Source organism: Crocodylus siamensis, chromosome 7 (assembly GCF_052110815.1).
Source record: "Crocodylus siamensis isolate JL-2025a chromosome 7, ASM5211081v1, whole genome shotgun sequence".
NCBI classification, from domain to species: Eukaryota; Metazoa; Chordata; order Crocodylia; family Crocodylidae; genus Crocodylus; species Crocodylus siamensis.
This window is the reverse complement of record NC_143401.1, coordinates 19,821,468-19,843,631: the sequence shown is the minus strand read 5'-3', so window position 1 is coordinate 19,843,631 and position 22,164 is coordinate 19,821,468. Positions and strand designations below refer to the sequence as shown.

General features: G+C 43.8%; 1 protein-coding gene across 1 annotated transcript in view; it reads right to left on the bottom strand.

Moving 5' to 3' along the window:
- Positions 1–523: 523 nt before the first annotated feature.
- LOC149859568 (beta-microseminoprotein J1-like) overlaps positions 524–22,164 on the bottom strand; it is a 47,571-nt gene continuing 25,930 nt past the window's right edge. Inside the window, exons 3-5 of the mRNA XM_090058030.1 lie at positions 5,715–5,814; positions 3,624–3,729; positions 524–726 (exon numbers count right to left, since the gene is read on the bottom strand). Coding sequence (XP_089914156.1) covers positions 597–726; positions 3,624–3,729; positions 5,715–5,814 — 336 coding nt within the window. The 3' untranslated portion in view covers positions 524–596. The remainder of the gene's footprint in view (positions 727–3,623; positions 3,730–5,714; positions 5,815–22,164) is intronic.

Genomic DNA, 22,164 nt, shown 5'->3' with positions numbered 1-22,164 from the left:
GAGCTCAGAACAGGTAACAGAATAATAAAGAACCAGTTAGGTGTATGCCAAAGTGTTCCTTAGTAAGGAGAATGAAAGTAATCTGCAACTAGTAATGCCTGAATGCTACATAAACCTCCAAGATCCAAGAAAGGAGTCCTTCAATGACGGATTGCCTGTAGAATGGGGAAGGTGAAGCACCAGGCATACAAACTTGCAGCAGGTGTCTTGTTGCTAGAGCTTGTCTGAATTTCCCTGAGCAGGTGCAGAGTCCAAAAATCATATTTTGTTTCAGAAATGCTACATGTTGACATTTCTGAATATTGTTGTAATATCTGTTTGATGGCAGAAACTTTAAATGTTTGGTCTCAGCATGATTCAAAACTAAATTTCAGAAAAACAAAACTTCCCACAAATTGGAAACTAGGAATTTTGGCCAGATTGACTTGTTTTAGCCCATCACAGTGGGGACCACACTAGGAGCCAGTTAGGAGGGAGAAAGAAAGCAACTAGCATATTTAAGACAGCTTCATGAATTCCTGTTGATTAAAGAATGGACTCTTTCCATCATGGCTGATCATCTTTGAGGGAGAAAGTGATTCGGAGCGTGCTTGTTGTTAGCCAACCACAGCACGGAACTCACATTCTATTGAGGGATTGTTCTTCTCCACAACTTTGTAGCTGCAGGTGTCCTTGTTGAAAATTCTTTCACATTTCTCTTCATCATACCCAGCTGGTCTAAAAGCTCTGTTGTTGAGAAAGAAAAGGCAAAGATAAGACTGAGAATGGGAAGCAAAGTTTCTCTGCAGAAGACAGGATCTGCACTTTCAGTGGGAAAAGGCAGTGCTGGGAGCAATTAGATATGGATGCTCTTTGTAGCTAATAGTTGGACTGAGTCCCTTTTTTACTGCTTGGATGTTAATTAGGTCACATACAAATAGTAATACTGATAATGTCCTATACACATTTCTCATAAGTGAAGTGTAAGAATGTGAGCTTGATCAAGTTATCATGAAGTGGCTACATAATTAGCTCAATAACTACAAGAAAGGTTACTTATAAATGGATCAACGTGGGAATGACAAGAGGTTTCAAGTGGAGTTCCACAGGGGTTGGTTTGTCTTAGGTTAGGTGTCATTTACTGTGTTTATTAATTTCAGAATAGAGAGCCTCCTAATTTGCAGCTGACATGAAACTCGAAAGGACCAAAAACACTTTGTAGGATAGGAGTAAATTTCAGAAGGAATTTGATTAATTTGAAAGCTGAGCTACAGACAACAGAACTAAGTTGACACAAAGATATGCAAGATGCTAAGTCTAAGCAAGAAAAAACAAATGTACAAATGGAGAATGGGACATACCTGGCTGGACAGCAGGATTCCTGAGAAGGATCTAGGGTTTTGGTGAGCTATTGATTCAGTACAAGTCAGCAATATGATGCAGTCATTTAAAAAAAATTAATTTGGGTTGCATCAACAGGAGTACTAGGTATAGGATGCAAAGGGTGTGTCTACACATGCATTTCAGTGCACAGTAGCCTGTTTTACTGTGCATTAAAGTGTCATGTCAAAACTGTGCTAATATGCTAATGAAAAGTAAAAACAGGTGACTGCACATTAAGCATCACTAAAAAAGCATGCAGCTTTGCTACTGCACATTAGGGCAGCTTAATGCACATTTATGCAGTACCTCACATTAGAGGTACTAAATTCAATGCACAGTAGCAAAAGCACATTAATGAACGTGTAGATGTGCCCAGAAGGTGATAATGTCAGACTAGTCAGTGCTGTTTAGACCTAATCTAGGCTATTGTGTTTAGTTCTGGGCTTTTTTCTGGATTGTTGCGTTCAGTTCTGGATGTGAAGAAGCTGGAGAGGGTCCAGAAATAGCTGATAAAAGGGGCTGGAAAGCAAGCCATATGAGGAAAGTTTGGGAGATCTAGCCATGCTCATCTTGGAGAAAAGGAGATTTAAGAGTGTGTGTGGTATCAGCTTTCAAACAGCTAAAGGCTGCAGAAGGCAGAACACGTAGCAAAGATTTTAAATTGCAGTAAAGAAGTTTTAAATTAGATCTCAGGGGAAAAAAATGCTTACTCTTGGAGTACAGCAATGGAACAGACTGCCCAGAGAAGTTGGAGAAACTCTTTCATTGGTAGTTTTCAAGAGGAGAATAATTAAGCATGGGTCAGGAGTGTTTTAGGAATAGCATTGTAGCATCATGCAGGGGGTGAGACCAGATGACCCTTAGGGTCTTTCCAGCCCTCTGATTCTAGATGAGTCCCTTTTACCACTGGTGAACAAAGTCCAGCCTGTTCACATTTTCTGGTATTCTAGACAGATTGTCAAACTGCCTGCACAAACATTTCCACCAATAGGTTATATTGAAATGTGATTGGTATATTTATTCTTCATTTTTTACTATCATCATTATTGGATCAGTTGCTTAGGAACATGCTGTCTCAGGTTATTTTTTGTACTGTGTGAACATATTAGAGCAGTAGTTCTCAACTTATTTTGTACCAGGACCCATTTACAAACATCTATGGCCAGTCTTGACCCAATGCCCTTCACTCCCAGCCCACTGCCCACTGCCCCCTGGCCCCAGGCCCCAGCTTCCTAGTGTATGGGGCAAGGGGTGAGTGTGTAGGGCAGGTGTGTGTGGGGGGCATGGGATGCTCGAAGCAGCCCCTTGCCGGCTGGAACTCTGCCAGCCTGCAAGAGAAAAGCCACGGTTTCCCATTTTTTTTTGTCCTTTACAAGAGAATCTGCTTTTAAAGTTTGTTGATCCATTATTAAAGTTTGTTTGTGACCATTTCATATTTTCTTGTGACCCGCTTTTGGGTCACAACTCATGGGTTGAGAAATGCTGGATTAGAGGCATGGGGGGCTCTTTCAGCACCTGGCAGAGGTGGTGGTGGTAGTGATAGGGACTTACGCTGATCACTACAGCCCTGGAAAGCTGGCAGTGGGGTGCTGAAGGGGGAGGGAGAGTAGGCTTTTACCTTCCTCTGCTCTCCTCACTTGGATGGCAGCTGTAGCTGTTGCTGTGGCAGCAGCCTAAGCATATGCTGCTACTGGGAGACCAGGCAGTGGTATGGGCTTCCCATGGGTTGCTGTCAGTGCCCTGGCATTCCCACCCTTGGGCACACCCATGGCAACTCTCTCCACTGAGGAGATGTTACTCTGCCCTTCTCTCTTGCTTAATCCACACCCCACCCTCCTCCACTCCCCCATCCCCAAGTTACGCTACTGCATGGATGAGATGGTAGCTGTAGCTGTAATATTGTTTTTGCTTTTTCAGAAGCCATGACTAGCTGGCAAACTTATCATGGCCTATGGTACTCAAATGCTCCACAAGTCTCTGTAAGCATTAGCTCCTTGGCCTGAAGCAGTATAGCCATATCCACACCCTGCTGATAGTGGGCTGACTAGCACTGCTGAGAAGAAGGGCCACTTAGCTGTTTCTAAGCACCATGTGAACATAGCTACTCTGCTTCTTGTCTGTGAGGTAGTGTATGGCACAGTACAGTGTGTTTGAGTAAGGTACTGCTGGGCACACTAACTGTATGGTTTAAGCATAGTAAAAGAAGGGAAGATCTGTATATTACACACTGGAAAAATGATACTCTTTTCTTCCAAACTCACGTGTCACAGCAGCTCATTCCATGTTCAGAACAGGAGCACTTCAGACAATCTTCAGTCTTCCACTGGCTATTAAACCCATGCAGATTGCCATTTTTATCAACACAGCCTGAAACAGTTCATAAATAACCTCCAATGAAAGAGCTATAACGCTAATAATTTGTGCATCACTCCCAAGGAAACTTGATCTCTGTGTATTTAGGCCAACATCACTGTTCCACAGGCATGGAGGGCCCCCAGTAGACAAGGTCACATACCACTGGTACATGGAGGAGAAGGGAGCAGGATCCTATGCAGAGGACCTCCACCCACTTCTGTAGCAAGGGCAGGGCCAGCAGCACACTGGCACCAAGTGCTCTTGCACAGGGATGCCAAATCAAATAGACAGTGGCAGGACCCCATTAAGAGGAGGGCCATGGAAGGCAGTTGTTGCCGTTCTGAGAGCAGGTGCATGTGTGCAAAGTCTGGCTCCATTCCCCCCTGCACACCCTCACTTCTGTCCCTGCTCACTCTGCTTTCAAGTCTCAGGTGCAGGGCTTGCAGGCTACTTCCTGTATGACAGGATGGCACTCCCAGCACCTACCTGAGCACAGCTGCCCAGCCTGCCCCACCAGTCTGACTCCCAGCAGGATGGAAGTGCCTGCCCCAGCAGGACCATCTGCCCCAGCCCTGCACCAAAGTCAGCCCAGCCTGCAGATGGCAAGCAGGTCTTGTTCCAGCCCTGGAAGTAGCTGTGCACATGAGGAGGCAGGAAGCAGGCATCCCTCCTGCTCTGCCTCAGTGCTGCTGGTCCACCTACTGCATAGGTGCTTGAGTTGCAAGTTTACCCTGGCTCATGCATGCTCTAGGACTCTTCATGCCCACCTTGCTATTGCTATTGCCATTGCAATCATTTCTAGCCCATGGTCCTCCTGCCTAGGATCTACACCTGGGACCATGGGATGAGGGACAGGCAGGGCAGAGACAGGAGGGAGAAAACATTTTTTTGGTCATTTTTTTCCAATAAGTTCTCATTCCTTGGCCCTTTCGATGTGTTGTGCTGGACATGTGCAGGCTACTGCAACCATGTGGGGGCATTTTGCTGATGTTTTGTGCTATACACACATTTGCATGTATTTAATGTGTTCCCATGTTATGTCATACAAGCGTCATCTTTCAAAAAAAAGGTAATAATACACAATAAGTTTTGTTATATAGTAGTGGGGGGAGGGGGGCATGTTCTGCACATGATCAGCATCAGTTGCCAAAATATTGGGCTACAGCTCTGTCTACACCCTCGCTCTCTTCACATCTCAGCTCCATGGGGACTCCTCGAGTGGCCACATGCAATGGATCTTTGTAGGTGGGACTAGAGGACCCACTAACATAAAAACCTTCTATTCACAGAAAGGAGGCACGTAGGGGCAAGGGGCATCTGCCCGACAATTGCAGAGTGGTTCTGCTCTGGCTCAGGAGCCCCAAAGATGAATTTCTTTCTCTATCATTATTCAGTCAGCTTTGACCTTGGAGTTGGTGTTAATTCTACTCTTGCATCTGAATGGGCACTATTCATTGGGCAGCACTAGCTTATTTTACAAGTGATAGTGCAAATGCATATCCCATCCAGAACAGGCAACTATGTGTTGTATTATGCAACTGCTCTCAAACCCATGAAATGCTAAGGCATGGGGTAGCTGTGATGGTCCAGACACTGGGCAGCTCCCAACCTCTCCAACTAATCAATATTGTTTTTTATTATGTTATTTCCTGGCAACACCTACAATCCCCAATTCGGAGTGTGGTCTCATTATGCCATTGATGGGAAAGACACCATACCTGTAACAAAAAAAAAGCTGTAGTCTAACTAGACAAAGGTAGATGTGTAGAATAACAACTTGAGAACCAGGGATAAGCAAAGTGACCCAGGTTGTGTTGGATGCCTCCACTTCAGATTGTCACTTCAGTGTTTCTACTCATACTGCTTTTGTTTTGGTCAAGAAGGTATAGTGTAGGTAGATTAATCTAAAATGGATAATCATGTAAATAGGCCAAGCCAAATCATTTTGTGCTCTTGGTGGTGTGTACTAGGTTGAAGATAGAAACAGAATGTCTTACCTGGAGTGGGATCACCTGGTTCCAATGTCTTAAAGTAACAAGCTGCATTGCATAGTGACACACTTAGGACCAAAAGAAAGATGCAAACCAACAAGCGTTTCTGAATAAGAGAGTGAAAACTAGGGTGATTATAAAGTAGTTCTGTGACGGTTAATGAAGGAAAGTGTGTTATTGTTCTCTGATCAATCCAAAACAGCTACTCTTTGAAACCTCAAATGCATTATGTATTCTTATATATTTTTATCTTCGGACATCCTTGTCTTAACTGCCTAATGCAAGTTCCTGCATGTATCTGAGTTTTTGGCAGTATGCATCTATTACTGCCCCAGCTAGGAACTTTTTATTAAAGCTGTAACAGTTTACACTTTTGACTTCAGAAATTCTTATTTTAATCCTTTGTGCTTTGGTCACACATTTTAGGTTGCACAACATAGTCCTCACAGAGAAATTAAAGAAACTTTTTTTTAAAACTAGGACTGTTGTTAACGAATGGACTCAACCTATAATCTAACTGCAAACAGACTTTGAGTCACCTTTTCTTGTCTGAAATTATTCTACAATTATTCTGCTGTTAGGTAAACAAATCCTAGCTTCTGGGTTTCTTGTGAACTGTGTCATCTAACTACTTGGTTTTCCTTACTGGTCACTCTAGTCAAATTATAATGTTTTTGTTCCCTGGGTGGATAAGCATGACAGTGACAAAGAAGTGGGCAGGTTGAGTAACTTGCTGGGTATTTCTCTACAGGAGAGGTCAGAGCATGTTGTGGCTTATTGAGTGGCTAAGTCAGCAAGGGGAAAGTGTGGGGTACTGTAAAAGCTTTTCCTTTCCAGCCCATTTGTGTGTCAGGCCTTCCCTAAGACATCACTGGCAGAAAATGCAGGGAAACTGTAAAATAGGCCCATACAGACTAATATATTATTTTCCTATTTTTCCTCATCTCTATCCCTTTTATCCTCTTCTGCTCAGTTCCTTTACATGGTTGCCTACCCCCTTCTGTCACAAACCCCATCAAGGCAGTTCTAAGGTTACATGGCCAAAAGCTTCATTAGAGGGCCAGAAGTATTTGAGCATGTCAGCCTAATGACAGCTGATGGAGAAGTAGCTGTTAAAGAATTGTAGCTGAATTTTCAAAAAAAGCCCTTGCTCACAAGCCATTTTCAAAATAATAAATGAAGGGATCATAGGACAAGAGGAAAATTCTAGTCATGGTTAAAAACTTGAATTAGAAACAACAAAAATAAAGAGTAGTAAAAATTGGGGGGGGGCGGGGGTGGTTTTTTTTTCAGTCTGGAAGGAACAGACCTGGTGGAAACTGCAAAAAAACAAAAAAACTGGCAAAATATTAAGAGTAATGTACTTTGCAGGGACAACAACATGAACCTTACATGTACATGCTAATGGGTTCCAAATTAAACAGTCTCAAGTGAACGTCATTGAGGGCAGAGCAACACAAGTCATTTAATCAATGTGCCACAACAGCCCCCCTCCTCACCCCTGCCAAAAGCAAGCCCATAGTAGGAAATGGGTACAGAATAATATTGAAATTGCATTCTATTAACGTTTTAGAAAGGAATGGGAAAAATACTGTGTTCACTTTGTTGATGCTCCCCTACCCAGCCACAGAAGGAAATAGGTGATATAGAAATGAAACATAACAGGAGATACTAACTGCTTCAGATAGGAGATGAATATGAGGAACAAGATAAAGTAAAAATACGAAATAATCATGGTTCAGAGAAAGTGATTTGGGTGCTAGGAGCAAGGAGACATTTAATGAAACTGAAAGGTAATTGTCTTAAATTTCCAATCAAGGGAAATAATTATACATTTTAGAAATATATAACCAGTGGACCTCACCATGACAAGACATCCTTGAAGAAGAAAAAAAACCACATGATTCAAAAAGGGGTTAGTTATTCATATAGATAGTGAACATATCCAATTACACTAGGCAAGACAAAAAATTATAAAGCAAACCAACTGTCATGCCTAAGGTTATTACTAACTACTGCCTTCCTAGCTTCATCCCCATCCTCCTTTATGGAGTTAGAGTCATACATGCTAGGGGGTGCACCCATCCTGCCTTCTTGCACATCAGACCTGCATGAGGGGAATTCTCATAAACTCAGCTGGCAGAATTTACCCCTCAGTGGTCTCCTAAGGGGCTAAGCCAAAGCCCCACTGAAGGTAATGAGAATCTTTCCACAAATTTCTAGGAAATTTGAGACCCTCGGTAACTTTCCCTGACCCTGGAATGGATGGTGCCATCAGGCAAATAGAAAAATAAGGTTTCAGGCATGTATCACATTAGGCTATGGTTTTGGTGAGGTATTTAGTTTGTTCATTATTTTAAGAAAAGCATGGAGTTAACTTTCAGTGATAGAGACTTTCCTATGATGAATTTTCATTACATTTGAGCTGAGGTGACTAAGAGTCATGATCCTATTTACTTAAATAACTTTTTCAGACTTCACCCAAACTTTCCGTAATAAATAAAAATGCTCCAAGCTGAGACTAAACAGAGATGATTTCAACCAGAAAAGATGCACATTTAAAAAAAAATCCCTTAACAGTAGTGCTTCTAGGCATCAACTATTATGAAAAACATTTTATTCTGTTTACATACTGATCCAGGCAAAATTCTAGGAGGATCTGATTTCTTCCTCTCCCACCTCCCTGCCACCTCACCCTTTAGGTGCTGAGCTCCCTAATTTTCGCTGACTTAATCCAAAGCAATGAATGTCTGGCACCTCTACTAATGATTTTCCTAACACCTGCTTTAAAATCTTTAGTGATGTGTTGACATATTTTAAAATATGCAACATGATGACTTACCATTCTTGTAAAGACTTCTGCTTCCAATGTAAAGACAGTCTGTGGAAAGTTGGTGTTGCAGGGTACTTTATAATACAGCACATTTCTATGTAGTTTGCAGGACCAATCCTTGAGCAAACAGCATATGTGCAAAAAGCTCTGATGGAGGTGATCTCATCTGGGTGGGCATCATTAAAATGTTTAGCTAGTTATAAACAGGAAGATTTTGTTCTCAAAGAAACAGAATGGGTGAGGCCTCTGTACACCAGAAATGGACTTAGAATAGAGCCATGTGAAATATCACCAGAAAGGATTATCAGGACTAGCAGGTGATAATGAATGATTCACATCAGTTGTTTTTATCAAGACTTCTCTGCCCCAACATTTTTGTAAAGGGCTAATGGTTCAGTACAACTGAGTAGAAGTTGCATACAGAAATCTAGTCGAATAAGCAACTCCACATGCAATAGGCCAAATGTTTAGCCCTAGAATAGGATTAGATTGAGTTAAAGGCAGGAATTCTTTTGAGAAATTACCCTATACTTTTTGGTTCCTGTACATTGTTGTGCACATTCAAAGGTTAGCTTTCATTTATCGTGGTGCCCTGGGGGATTGCCACTGTCCTTAGAAATGAATACCAGAGATGGTGATTTTCTCTCTCTCTGGCAAGGTCAGGGTGTTAAATAGCGGTAGCATCATTTAGATATGTCTAATGCTGTACCAGCCATGTGCCTTTTGTAACACTAGACAACAGCTAGGCCAGCAGCCTGCTGCCTTCCAGGCCTAGGAAAGTTTTGCCCCTGGAATGGAAAAGTCCTGCAGTTTGGGTGATGGGAGTTACACAGCCTGGAATCTGCAGGTTCTGTTTGCAGGCATTGGCTTCAGACTATCCCCAGGGACATACATTCAAGTGTACAGAAACCAGACCTCAAGAAATCACCCAACCTTCCTCTTCCCTGTTCCCACTAAGGTAAGAGTTGGGTATCTGAGGAAAAGGTGAAGCCAATGGAGATGGGGTTCCTTCTTCAGTATCCTTAGGGGGTGCTAGATGACTACTTTCCGTGTCTGGAAAACCACCATGTAAGGCATCTGTCCAGAAGGGTCTGCTGCATGGTTGAAAAAAAATGGGTAGCTGAAGCCGCAGGGACAGATACTGCTACAAAGGCTTAAAAGAGTAGCTGTGAAACCAAGTTATACACAGATCCCTGCCACCTGCCATGAGATCCTCACCCACAGCATTTAGGCAGACCCTACTGGTTACTAGGGATGCTCAAGTGCACAAAAGTCCATGTAGAGTTTACGAGAAGAGAGGCAGAATGACTTATTAGAATGGGCATGGAGTTGGGAATAAGGAGACCTGCTCACCGACCTGCCAGTAACTTCAAGCAAGATACACCACTTCTTGGGCTTCTGTTTCCATTCCTAGTCCTTGCCTATTTCTCTGTCAACTTGTTGGGGCAGAGACCATCTCCCTTCCTGTTTACACAGTGAGACCCACACTCTGTTGGGGCCTCCAAGTGCAGCCATGATAACTGTTGATGTTTCTTTCCTTCTCTGGGACAGATACAACTCCCCATTTACTGGTCATTATTTGCATTAGACTTCATCAGGAGCATGACACCTTCATTTTTCTGCTAGGTGGAAACAGATGAAGGAGTGGTCATTACCTCAAAGAGCTAACAACCTATAAGTAAGAAAGCAGACTAAAGGCATAGCATAGGGTTAAAACAGGGTTTTTCAACCTTTTTAAGGAGTGTACCCTTTCCGGTGAGTACTAGTGGTGTGCAAGTGGGCCCGATTTGATTTGGATTTGGCCCAAATCAGGGACAGTGATTAGATTCCCTGATTCGGATCACTTTCCCTGATTCAATTCAACCTAATCCGAATCTGAAGATCCGATGATGATTCAGAGAATCAGCCATTCGGACATCGACACAGCTTTACATGTTTTTCTACAGACCTTAAGGTAGCAGGCGTGGCTCATGAACGCTGCAATACTGGGGTGGATGGAGTGTCCCACAGGAGTGCAGGGGGGGCCCTCCATGCACGCAGCTGCAGACCCGGAAGTGGACCGGAAGTGCTTCTGGTCCACATCTGGGTTTGCTGCCGAGCACTCTGGGGAGCACCCTACACTCTTGTGGGACACTCCATCTGCTCCACCATCACAGCACTCATGAGCCCCTGCTACCTCAAGGTGTGTAGAAAAAACATTTAAAGCTGTCTCTATGTCTGAATCTCTGAATCTTTAAGAGAAGGCTGGATAGGCATCTTTCCTGTCCCCTGCCACTGACATTTTGCCCCCAGTCAAATGTCTACACCTGCCAAATGGTGAGTAAGTAATTGTGAGTAAACTTGCTACTTGTATTTACAGGTAGCAAATATACTTGTGATTAGAGAAAACTCCTATGCAGTAAGCATCTGCACATGTAGATGTCTTTAAGAGAAGGCGGATAGGCATTTCACTGCGGTCAACTGACCCCAGTGCTCTTTCCTGCCTAGGCAGGGGGTCAGACTCGATGATTTGTTGAGATCCCTTCTGACCCCTAGCATCTATTAATCTTTCTGAATCTCATCAATTTGATTCAGAGCGATTAAAGGCTCCTCTGATTCAATTCAGATTTGTAGATTTGGCCACCAAATTGGGCCAAATCTCCACCAAATCAAATTGGGGACTGAAGCTTCACACAGCCCTAGTGAGTACCACTTCTGGAGTGTGCCCCCTTTCAGACAAGGAACTTGGGGGTGGGCCTGACAGCCAAATGTGAAGCCGGCAGCACAGGAAAGCAGCACATGGTGGCAGTGCAGACAGGTGAATGACAGTGGCAGGTGGGAGGGAAGTAGTGTATGGCAGCAGTGCAGAGTGGTGAATGGTGGCGATGGGGGGCAAAGAGCGCATACACAGCAGCTGTCTCCGCCATTCACCACTCTGCACTGCTGCCACACGCCGCTTCCCTGAGCTGCTGCACGAACCCCCTGGGGCCATCCCAAGTACCTGCAGAGTATGCATATACCTAGTTGACAAGCCCTGAGTTTCAAACACACTAGCAGCATTTAGGGAATAGCAGACACACACAAGATTTCTGCCAGTCTAAATTTCTGCAAACATAAGCTTGTCTATTTGTTCTATTTGCAAGTCAAAGACTTGGGGTTTTTCCATTGTGGGCAGGTGGGAGAAGGTTTGTTGCAGGCAGAGAGAGGACAAAAATAAGAGAAATAGACAACTAGAGAGAGGAGTGAAGTGAGAGCAAGAAGGCAAGTACCATAGAGGCCAGGAGGTGCATCTACACCTGCAAATTCTCTGGGGTGGGTTTACTCTCGAGTTTAATCTGTTTACTCTGTCTACACATGCCAAATGGTGAGGAAGTAATTGTGGGTAAACTTGCTACTTGTATTTATAGGTAGCAAATGTACTTGTGGTTAGAGAAAACTACTATGCAGTAAGCATCTGCACGTGTTGATGGTGTAATTTGCTCTAAACTTGAGTAAGGGCAAGTGAATAGCTGTTAAGTCTAGTACCTACAGGAATCCTTCTTATTGTGCTAGATGGTTTGTGGAGCATCCTGGTTTGTCCCTGTTCCTGGTGCCTTAACTTAGGGATGCTTGCTTTCTGTAGGGGCAGTGTTAGCATATACACATGGGCCATGCCTCTCCACATGAATAGAGAACTAGGAGAAGCATATAGGTTATATAGGTCTGATTGGAGGATCTATGGGCAAAAACAGTCTGAGCAATCTCCTGGGGACCTAGCACTGACTAAAAGCTGCAAGTGCCCATCAATTGTGAGAGCTGTGAAACCTGGGAGCGCCCATCAATCACACAAATGCTAACTGATTGACTCCAGCTGTTACACATGGAGAAATAACTCCAAAATTACTCCAAAGAGGGAACAATGGCTGTCCAAGATGTCTCTCTCTGCTCACATTTTACACAGTGGGCAGATGGTGGAAATGCCTTAAATTCAGACTTGTCTGTCCTGCCAGGCACTTGCTGTGCAAACCATGGTCACAAACAGCCTTAAACTGAATGTCTGAAAACAAATTCAGATAAAACATAGTTGTTTAGGGGTTGGACAGGCATTTGGTGCCTCTCAAACAGATCTTTTCCACCTCTCTAGCTGTGCATGTAACTTGCATATTTGTATCCATTAAATCTGTGAAACTCAGATTGTATTAGAGTTTTATGTGAAACAAGCTCATGGAGCTTCCTAGTTGTGCTCCTTTGCTCCCTATTAGTGAAAATGAAAGGCCAGATGTTCAGCATGGTGCAATGCTAGCTTACATGATCCTAGCTTATACAAGCCAGTGATCCAGCTTTCAGACTTGGAGCCTTAGGATTTTTCAGCTGCTTGTTATGGGCTGAACAAACTTGTGGCATATTTAAAAGAGTTGGTGTCACAGCAACCATGCTTCTGCCAGCCAAAAGGACTGGGCTAAAAGAGTCTCAGGGTCTACATGCAGCCCTTTCTAGAACCAGGTTAGTTGCAGTGGGCATGTCTACACATGCCAATTTAAGGCACTTCAGCCATTTTTAAGGTGCATTAAGGGTGCAAGTCTATATGTGTGTGCCTTTAATGAGCTTTAACAATGGCCATTTTTAGGCTAATCACACCTAAATGCGATACCTGCATAAAACAGGTATCAAATTTTGGCACGATAGTTAAGGCGCCTTAAGGAACATGCACACACCTTAAGGTGCCTTAACACGTGTGTATTTTGACTGAGAGGGCTGGAGCTGAGCCTGTGGGGCCCCACGTTGCTGCTGGGTTCTGCCAAGAAGAAGAAGCAGCGGGTGCTGTTTTCCAAGGCACCAGTGCGGGAGCTGAAGTGGCAGTTCCAGCAGCAGCAGTACCTATCAGTGTGCTGACTGATTTGGGACTTACTGCAGATGGGAGGCTTTGTTTGTTTGGTTCCATGCCAGAGGTCCCTTCCCCTTCCCACCCCGCCCCTTGGACAGGGGGGAAAAACAACCAAACAAAGCCTCCTATCTGCACTAAGTCTCAAGTCACTCAATACACCAATAGGTACCACTGGTGTCAGAACTGCCACTCCAGCTCCAATGACTACACCTTGGAGAACAGCACCCACCACTGCTGCTTCTTCATGGCATGTGGCGGCAGTGCAGGGCCCTGCGGGCTTGGCTCTAGCCCACTCTCAATCGATGTTGGGGAGGCAGGAATATGGGGAGGGGGTTAAAGCTGGGGCCGGGGCCAGACTGATCACGTCCACCCCCTTGTCCAGCACTGGACTGCATCGCTTGGCTATGCTGCTGCAGGCTTCAGGGGGCTGTCCATGGTGCTGCCCAGGGCAGGCTGCAAATGCATTTGCCCAGCAAGCCACATTAAAACACCTTAAGGCATCCACATGTAGACCTGCTCCTATATTGCCTTAATGCAGCTTAGGCTAAGGCACATTAAGTTTAGGTGTGTGTAAATTCACATGTGCACATGCCCGCTGTGAAACATACAGAAAGCCATAAAGGGTCTGGGAAGGCCAGTCAAGACTGTGGGAGGTTGTAAGTGGGTGCCCCTAAATAAATTACGAAAAAACATGTTTCAACTCTGAGCTTCCCACCCATATTTTATTTTCTCACCTGCCATGACTTGATCAGAGTTATTTGAACAAATAACATGGTGGTAAACTTCTGGTTCTTAAATATAGCTGAAACTAGTCTGCTTGATGCTCTTATTCTATTAGTATCTCTACATCTGAGGTCTGGTTATTCCCCCAGTATGAAACCACTCCTGGGCATCAGGGAACACAACTCTATTGGTACTGGGGTCTTACTGATGACAACCCTCCCCCAGGAAAGCAACATGTAACTAATTACCAGTCCCCTCAAGAGGCACCTTTCAATTCCCTCTCTCTCTTCCCACCGTCTGTGGGATGCTTTAAAGATAGTCCATGTATATTATGGTCTGAAACATCCAATCAGTGATGTTATTGGCAAAGTCTCTAATACACTCTGGGTACCTGTCTGGGGGTATGCCGAGCAGGCTCCAATCAATATTTGCCAAGTCAGTCCTCAATACTTGTCTCCTCAGGGACACTGCCCTCTGTCTTCTCTCATGGCTCCACTCAAGAAAATTTCTCTATTGCTCTCTGCCTTTCTTGCCACAGCTCTCAGTTCCCCTTCCAGGGGGTCTGCTGGTTTAGTCCTTGTTTTTTTTATCTGGATCTTCCTAATTAGCAATTTACAAGTTTCTCCACCCCACCGGTGCGGCAGACACTCCCGGTGCCAGCTGATAACATCACCTTCCCAGTTGTCTCGCCACCAGTCCAGTAAGTTTCTATCTTTCAATTCTCCTCCAGTAACAGGGCCACAAGCTCCCTGTTACATACTTCCCCTCTTAGTCTGTAGTTCTCAGGTTGAGCATTTCCACATGGAGTGTTTTATCTGGTGTCCTTAATCAGCCGTTATCTTTCTTATCAGGTTCAGTCCTCGTCCATTGTAGATCGAGAAAAAAAATCGGCAACTATGTTCTTCTTTCCAGCCCAATGTTCTACTGCAAAATGGAAAGTCTGTAATGCAAGTGCCCATCACATTATACAGGCATTATGCATTTTTGCAGTCTGCAGCCACTTTAAAGGTGCATGGTCTGTGATTATCATGAACTTCTGCCCTAACAAATAGTATCGGAACAACTTGACTCCCCACCTGATAGCTAGGCATTCTTGTTTATCGTTGAATATCTTGTCTCTGCTTTGGAGAACTTTTTGCTAGCATATGCTATTGGTCATTCCTTGCCCTGTATCTTTTGGAACACGACCGCCCCCATAGCACACCCTGATGCATCTGTCTGTCAGAAAGATGGCTCCTGAAACCTAGGCATATATAGGACTGGTGCCTTATAGAGTAACCGCTTAATTTCCTCAAAAGCTCTTATTGCTGGCTCTGAGCAATTTAAATGTCTAGGCCTACCCTTCATCGTGTCCATGAGTGGGGTCACAATCTCAGAAAAATTCTTGATGAATCTCCTATAGCAGTTTGCAAAGCCTAAGAATGATCTAAGTCGCTTTAATGTCTTCGGTATCTTATAATTCCTTATAGCCTCTACTTTGTCTGCTAGTGGTCTTAGAGAAATAGAAATAATATTTTGCAGAACTAGTAAATTGTCCAACATTTACAGTGCCAGCAGAACAAGCAACATGTTCATTAGCTGATCTAAAATAGAAAAATCCTCTTTTGCAGAAGTAAAAAGAGCCATAACAAAACTCAAGAACAGTTAAAGCACCAAAACTGGTGGTATTTCAGCTGAAATGGTAAAATTGGGAGGGGAAGAGCTTTATAAACAAACCCATAAATTAATTCTTCTTCTCTGGAAGTCCTCAGTTTACCTGATGATTGGAAAGAAGCCTTAATATGTCCTATCTTCAAAAGAGGCAGCAATTTGGAGTGTCAAAATTACAGAAGTATAGCCCTATTAACAGTTACATATAAAAAGCAGACCCCAGCTGAGGACTTCTACATCAGTAGCCACCTCTCTCAGAGACTGAACATTGAGGCGATCTAGCACAGGATCCAGTGTGCAAGTGGCTTCTTTGGGAAATTGCTTCAGTGTGTTTTTATTCATCCTGATCTCGAGAAAGACATCATGATCTGGATCTAAAATACAGTCATCATCCCCACTCTTCTCCTACAGATGTGAAACTTGGGTGACCTACCACTGTCATCTCAAGAGCCTGGAGAGGTATCACCAACAATGCCTCTGGAAAATCCTCCATGGGAAGATCACCACACAAATGCCAGCATCCTGGCTAAAGCCAGTGTTACCAGAATCGAATTGGTGATCCTCAAGCATCAACTTTGCTGGGCCAGACATTGCATGCAGATGCCTGACTCTGACCAAAACAAGTGCTCTAGTGCTCAGATTAGTAACAACTTGAGATTCATAGTGGCCAGAGGAAACACTACAAGGACACACTGAAGGCATATCTCAAGAAAATGGATGCCAATATCAAGACTTGGGAGGAGCTGACTGCTGACCAACTCAAATGGCACTGCAACCTCAATCAAGCTGCTGCCCATTTTGAGGTAAAGCATCTCAGTCTCAGAACAGAAACTAGAGAACAAAGGAAGGAAAAGGGGAGAAATCCTAGCCTATCATTCTTCATGGAAAGACCTGCAACTTCTGCAGACAGATCTGTGGTTCAAGGTTTGGACTCTTAAGTCACAAAACCCATCAGTGAGCTGTGGTAGAGATCATCCTTGGATCAAGGGAACGCTGATGATGGTAAAGTATTTTCTAATATCTTGCTACAGTTTTTATTATTTTACGCAGAAGAAATTCTGGGAGATTACCAGTGTGGATTCTGCAAGAACAGATTGACAACAAGGCAAATTTTCTCACTAAGACAAACAGTTGTGACAAAACGGGACTATAATCTGAGAATTCCAGAAAGTTTATGATGGCACACAACAAATGTCTGTGGGCCATATTAACTGAATAAAGAGTTCCTAGCACACTAACTGAACTCATTAAAGTTCACTTATGTGAATCAAGAAACAGAATTAGTGCCAATGGAAGAAAATTGCACCCCATCCTAATTAAAACTGGACTGACACAGGGATATGGTCTGTCTCCAATTCTGTTCAACCTGGCACTGGAAAAAGTAGTCAGGAACAAAAATAATATGAGGGGAGGAGCTCAGCTGAATGGAAAGCATAAAGTCCTCACATATGCTGACAATATAGCTCTAATAAGTGAAAATATGAATGACGGAGAAGTGCTGTATATTTGATTAACAAATGAAGGAAAAATACTAGACTACAAGTAAATACAGATAAAACACAGACTCTGCTGCTAAATAGGATTGCAGTAAATCAGAGTCCTCATGTAACAATAAACAACACACATTTAAGTGACTCACTTTGAGTAGGTTCTCTGATAGCATAGGATGGTAACATACAGGAAAAAATTAAAGGAAGAATAGAAGCAGGAAATAGAGTCTGCTAAAACCATAATCAGGCTGTGTATCACCTATGGCAGTCCATACTGGGTTCTCTCACAAGCAAATGAGATACTATAGATCAGGGGCTGTCAACCAGGGGTATGTGTACCCCGGGGTGTATTTGGGAAAGTCCTAGTAGATACACACAGGCACGTGCTTTATCTGACTGCTTCATTGAATTATTTCTCTGTCAAGATCTCTTGACAGTGCATTTATGATAACATAGCGAATCAGACATAAATAGAAATACAGAGCTTATATTCTCATACCTTGAACAAATGGGGTTACACAGTTAACAGGAGGAAGTAGAACAAGCTTGTGGTGTCTCTTAAAACACTATCTACCATAACCTGTGAGAGGCTTTACTCCATGAGTGACTTCGGAAAAGCGATGAGCAGAGGACTCCAGGAAAGTCTTTCCTTCAGCCTGCCATTGGACTGGAATGACATTCTTTAAAAGGGTGGCCTTCTGTGCCAAAGAGCAGTTGCATGGCTCCTGCTGAACGACTACACATTTCTCTTTGTTGAAGCCCACAGGTCCAGCAGCACTGACACAAGGAATTAGAAAACAAGCATAGGTACAAACATGCATGTCAGGCTAATGGGGACAAAGTCTAAATACAATCATGGGTTAAGTTGTCAGCTGCCCAGATTTGTTCTTAGTCACTTTGAACTGGAAGCTTGTTTAACAACCATAGCTTCTGTCAGGCCTAGATCCAGCCGGACTCTATGGGCTTCCAGATTCCCTGCTCTAGAAACATGAACTGATCTTTATTAGTACCGGGTTGACCGAGACCCTCAGACTCTCCGTGCCATGGGAAAGAGCCTGGAAGTACTGGCAAGACTGGCTACCATGGTCTCACTGTCTGCCTGGGGTATCTGTTCCAGAGCCATTGAACCTGGAGTCCCCATCACTTAGGGCAGATCTGCCATATAGACTGTTGCAAGGCCAGTTATCTGACGCTTTGAGAATCTGTGCCCCCAAGACAGTCTCTAACCCAAAGATTGTAACACTGTTCATGTTTTAGTCAGGTTTACTCTATTACTGCTGCTGGCATGTAAAAGAAAATTTCCACCTCCACAGGAAATCCAAATTTTCCAGATAATGTTAATGGAGGAACTCAAGTGCTTTGGAAAATAAGAGGCTTCAGATTTATTTATACAGACTGTAATTTACTATCCATTGGAAAGAATACAGAACCTTAGGAGCTGCTGGCGTCAAGAAAATAATCAGCCTTTTGGGTGGTAATATATTCACTTCTTCTACGGTTCAAGGGACTTGCTTCCAGTCAGGTGGGTGAGGCAAAATTCCCCAAAAGACCAATAGAAAATCACAGCGTGATTCCACGGTAAAATGGCAGGGCGTTTCCATGCTGAAATGTGTAGGTTTTACTAATGACGGTCAAGAAATAAAATAGCATCCATGAAAAATTTCCAAACACTTTTGAATTAAGAGGGCTTAAAATAGACCCACTTTTCAGGATTCTGAGTATTTTTTTTAATTAAAAATATTATAAAAATGTTGTGGTTTTTTTACCTCCATGCATTAGCAGCTAGCTGGCCAGGAGGTCTGGGAGACCTGGAGGCTCTCTGCAGTCCACATGCTGGATTGCAGACATTAGGACCTTTGGCTAGGTCAACTATGTTCCCTTAGTTTCAGAGCAGGATAACCTGAAAAGTGTTGGTGGAGAGGTTACCTAAGCGCTTACTTTTCAAAGATCCTCTGGCATCCTACAGTGCCCCAGTCCCTTCTCCCCAACCCCACTCAGCTGTCTCTGAGCACTGGTCCCAACTGAACACCCAGGAGACTTGGAAGGGAAAGGGGGAAAGGGGAGCACTAAGGAAAGCCCAAGGGTGGGCAACGCCTTATCTTGCCCCCTGGCTGCAGAGCACCACCACTGCATTCAGTCACCATTCTCTGAAGCACTCCAGCAAAGAGGTTTCTGAAGACAGGATAAAAGCATTCATTTGAACAACCTGACAGGATACCCAGGACAGGTGTTTAAAATGGGACTGCCCCAGTGGAAATGGGATGTGTGGTCTCCCTACCTTCAGTAAGATGTCTGTTTAGGACCACAGTTACAAGGGTCACTTGTGTATAGTTTATGTGGAAACCACTGAGTGTTGGTGTTTACAAAATGAAGATTTCTCAGAAGTATTAGTTCTGGAAAATTCAGGGGTGAGCTTCTCTGGTGACTGGAATTGGGCAGACAAGCAGTTCTGTAGCAAGCGCAAACTTTTTACTAAATAGATTGATTTAAATAGCAACTTTTGCCTGCCTAAAAGGAAACTTGTCCTTAGGGGTGTGCGAAGCAGGCTCTATTTGATTCAGATTCGGATTCGGCCCAAATCAGGGACAGTGATTGAATTCATTGATTCGGATCACTGTCCCTGATTTGATTCAGCCAAATCTGAATCTGAAGATTTGATGCTGATTTGCAGAATCAGAGATTCAGACAGACACAGCTTTAAATGTTTTTTTCCACCTACCTCAAGGTACCAGCGCGGCTTGTGAATGCTGTGATGCTGGGGCACATGGACCGTCCCACAGGAGTAAAGGGGGGCCCTCCACATGCTCGGCAGTGAACCCGGAAGTGACTCTGCTGCCAAGCACACTGGGGAGACCCTCACATCTCTGTGAGATACTCCATGTGCCCCAGTATCACAGCATTCATAAATATTAGGGGCTAGAAGGGACCTCATGACATCATCAGGTCCAGCCCCCCCCCCCCCACCCCCACCCCCACCCCCACCATAGGCAGGAAGTTGTCTGGGATCAAGTGACCTTAGCAAAAGGAAAGCATGACTCTGCTGGGACTTGAACCCATAACCTTTAAATTTCTTCAGATTCTAGAAGCCTAATGCACTATCCATTGTGCCATGGAGACACCTACTAGCTCATGCTGCCTGCTATCTAGAGGTATATAGAAAAAACTTTTAAAGCTGTGTCTATGTCTAAATCTCCAAATCTTTCCAAATCTCTCTGAATCAAATCAGAACCCTCCAAATCGATTTGATTCAGAGAGATAAAAGGGTCCTCTGATTTGATTCAGATTTGGAGATTCAGCCACTGAATCAGGCTGAATCTCCACCAAATCAAATCAGGGACCAAAGCTTCTCACAGCCTTACTTTGTCCTTGATTTGCCATCACTACAGTATGCTACTTCTAAAAGTCATTGCTGGCATATAGAATGGCTTTATTTACAGAGACTCTGAATACCCTGTGAATACAAATATTTTACAAAGCCAAACCCTGAATAAACAGGCCACACAAAGGAAACTCTTTCCCCATGTGCAGATATCACATGGAAATTAGCAGTTGCTAAAGTAAAGTTTACATTCAGAGTGGTATCAGTAGGCTGGGCCTGGGTGTTCCTCAGTGCTGATGAGAGGCCAGATGCAATGAGATCATCAGAGAGCCAGGATTTGAACACCCTTGTAGGTGATGTATCTTCTTATCATACAGAGAAGCCCACACCTTGAGTGTGCCTGGTAGCAGGCTTGGGGCAGGTACTGTTTTTAGCAAATGAAACAAATACAAAAAAAATACTGGGCTGGGGAGAGGGGACTCTTTTACTGCTGATGGAGCCGTCTCACAGGTCACATGCATTTGACAAGAAACGTCTCTGCCAAGACCTACTAGTTGCAAAGGTCAGTGAAGCACAGTGACCTGAAGGTTGTTGGCAGGGATCTGTTACACTGCCAAGATGTGGGCAGCCAGAACTATAAGTTCTATAAGTAAGAACTGAGGTTTAGGCCTGGAGTCCCATCATGAAAGGAGAAGTAAGAGAGCAAGACAGCTAGCACTAAGGCAAAGAGGGTGAGCAGTGGTGGAGTGGGGGTTAACATAGATGTCACTCAACACCCATCCCCAATGGGACTTCAAGGCTAGGAATTTAGTGGGGGACTTCACCACCACTCACCTACCCCAAGATTCCCACCCCCACTATGAGCTCAGTGAAAAAAGCTCCATATTTGTGATGTTTCTGTTTTACAGTATTGCTGTTTGCCCAGTGCCTTGATCCCTACAGAATTTAAGGTGGGCACTGTCACATAATTGTGTTGCATTTTCTGCTTGGTTCTCTTACCAACCCCATTTGATCCTATTCCATATGTGGAAACACAGGCATACACCATAATCCTAACAACCATTCCTATTTTGTCTATTTATGCAACATAGCTTTAAACTCCTGAAATTGTTTCCCAGCAAGCGCTGAGTTCAGTCTGAAATAAGGGGTGGACTCACTTGCAGAAAACCCTTCTTTGCTTGTTCAAAAGCCCAGTAAGGCTTCTGGAGAGGGTGTCCCTTGGCACATTAATATTGGGCCAACACTAGACTCTTTCTTATGGGTTTGACCTATCCCTGAGACTTAACTTGGTGTGAGATCTGTCACAAATGGGTGTTCCCACAGCCCCATTACTTTGACCACCTAACTACTCTGACCACTGACTGTTCTCCATTCATTTTGGGTAATAATTATTAAAAACAAGGTATAGTAGCTCATCTTCAAGTGGAGGGTGGGGAGAGTACTGGGTAATGACCATCTATCGACTGTGTATTATTTGGACTTATTGGCAATTTTTGACAATTTACTAACCACTGTTTGACAGGTCAATTGACCAAACTTTATTTGATTAGTCAAATACCCAACCCTACAAAATACAGTTACAGAACCTCCCACAGCAT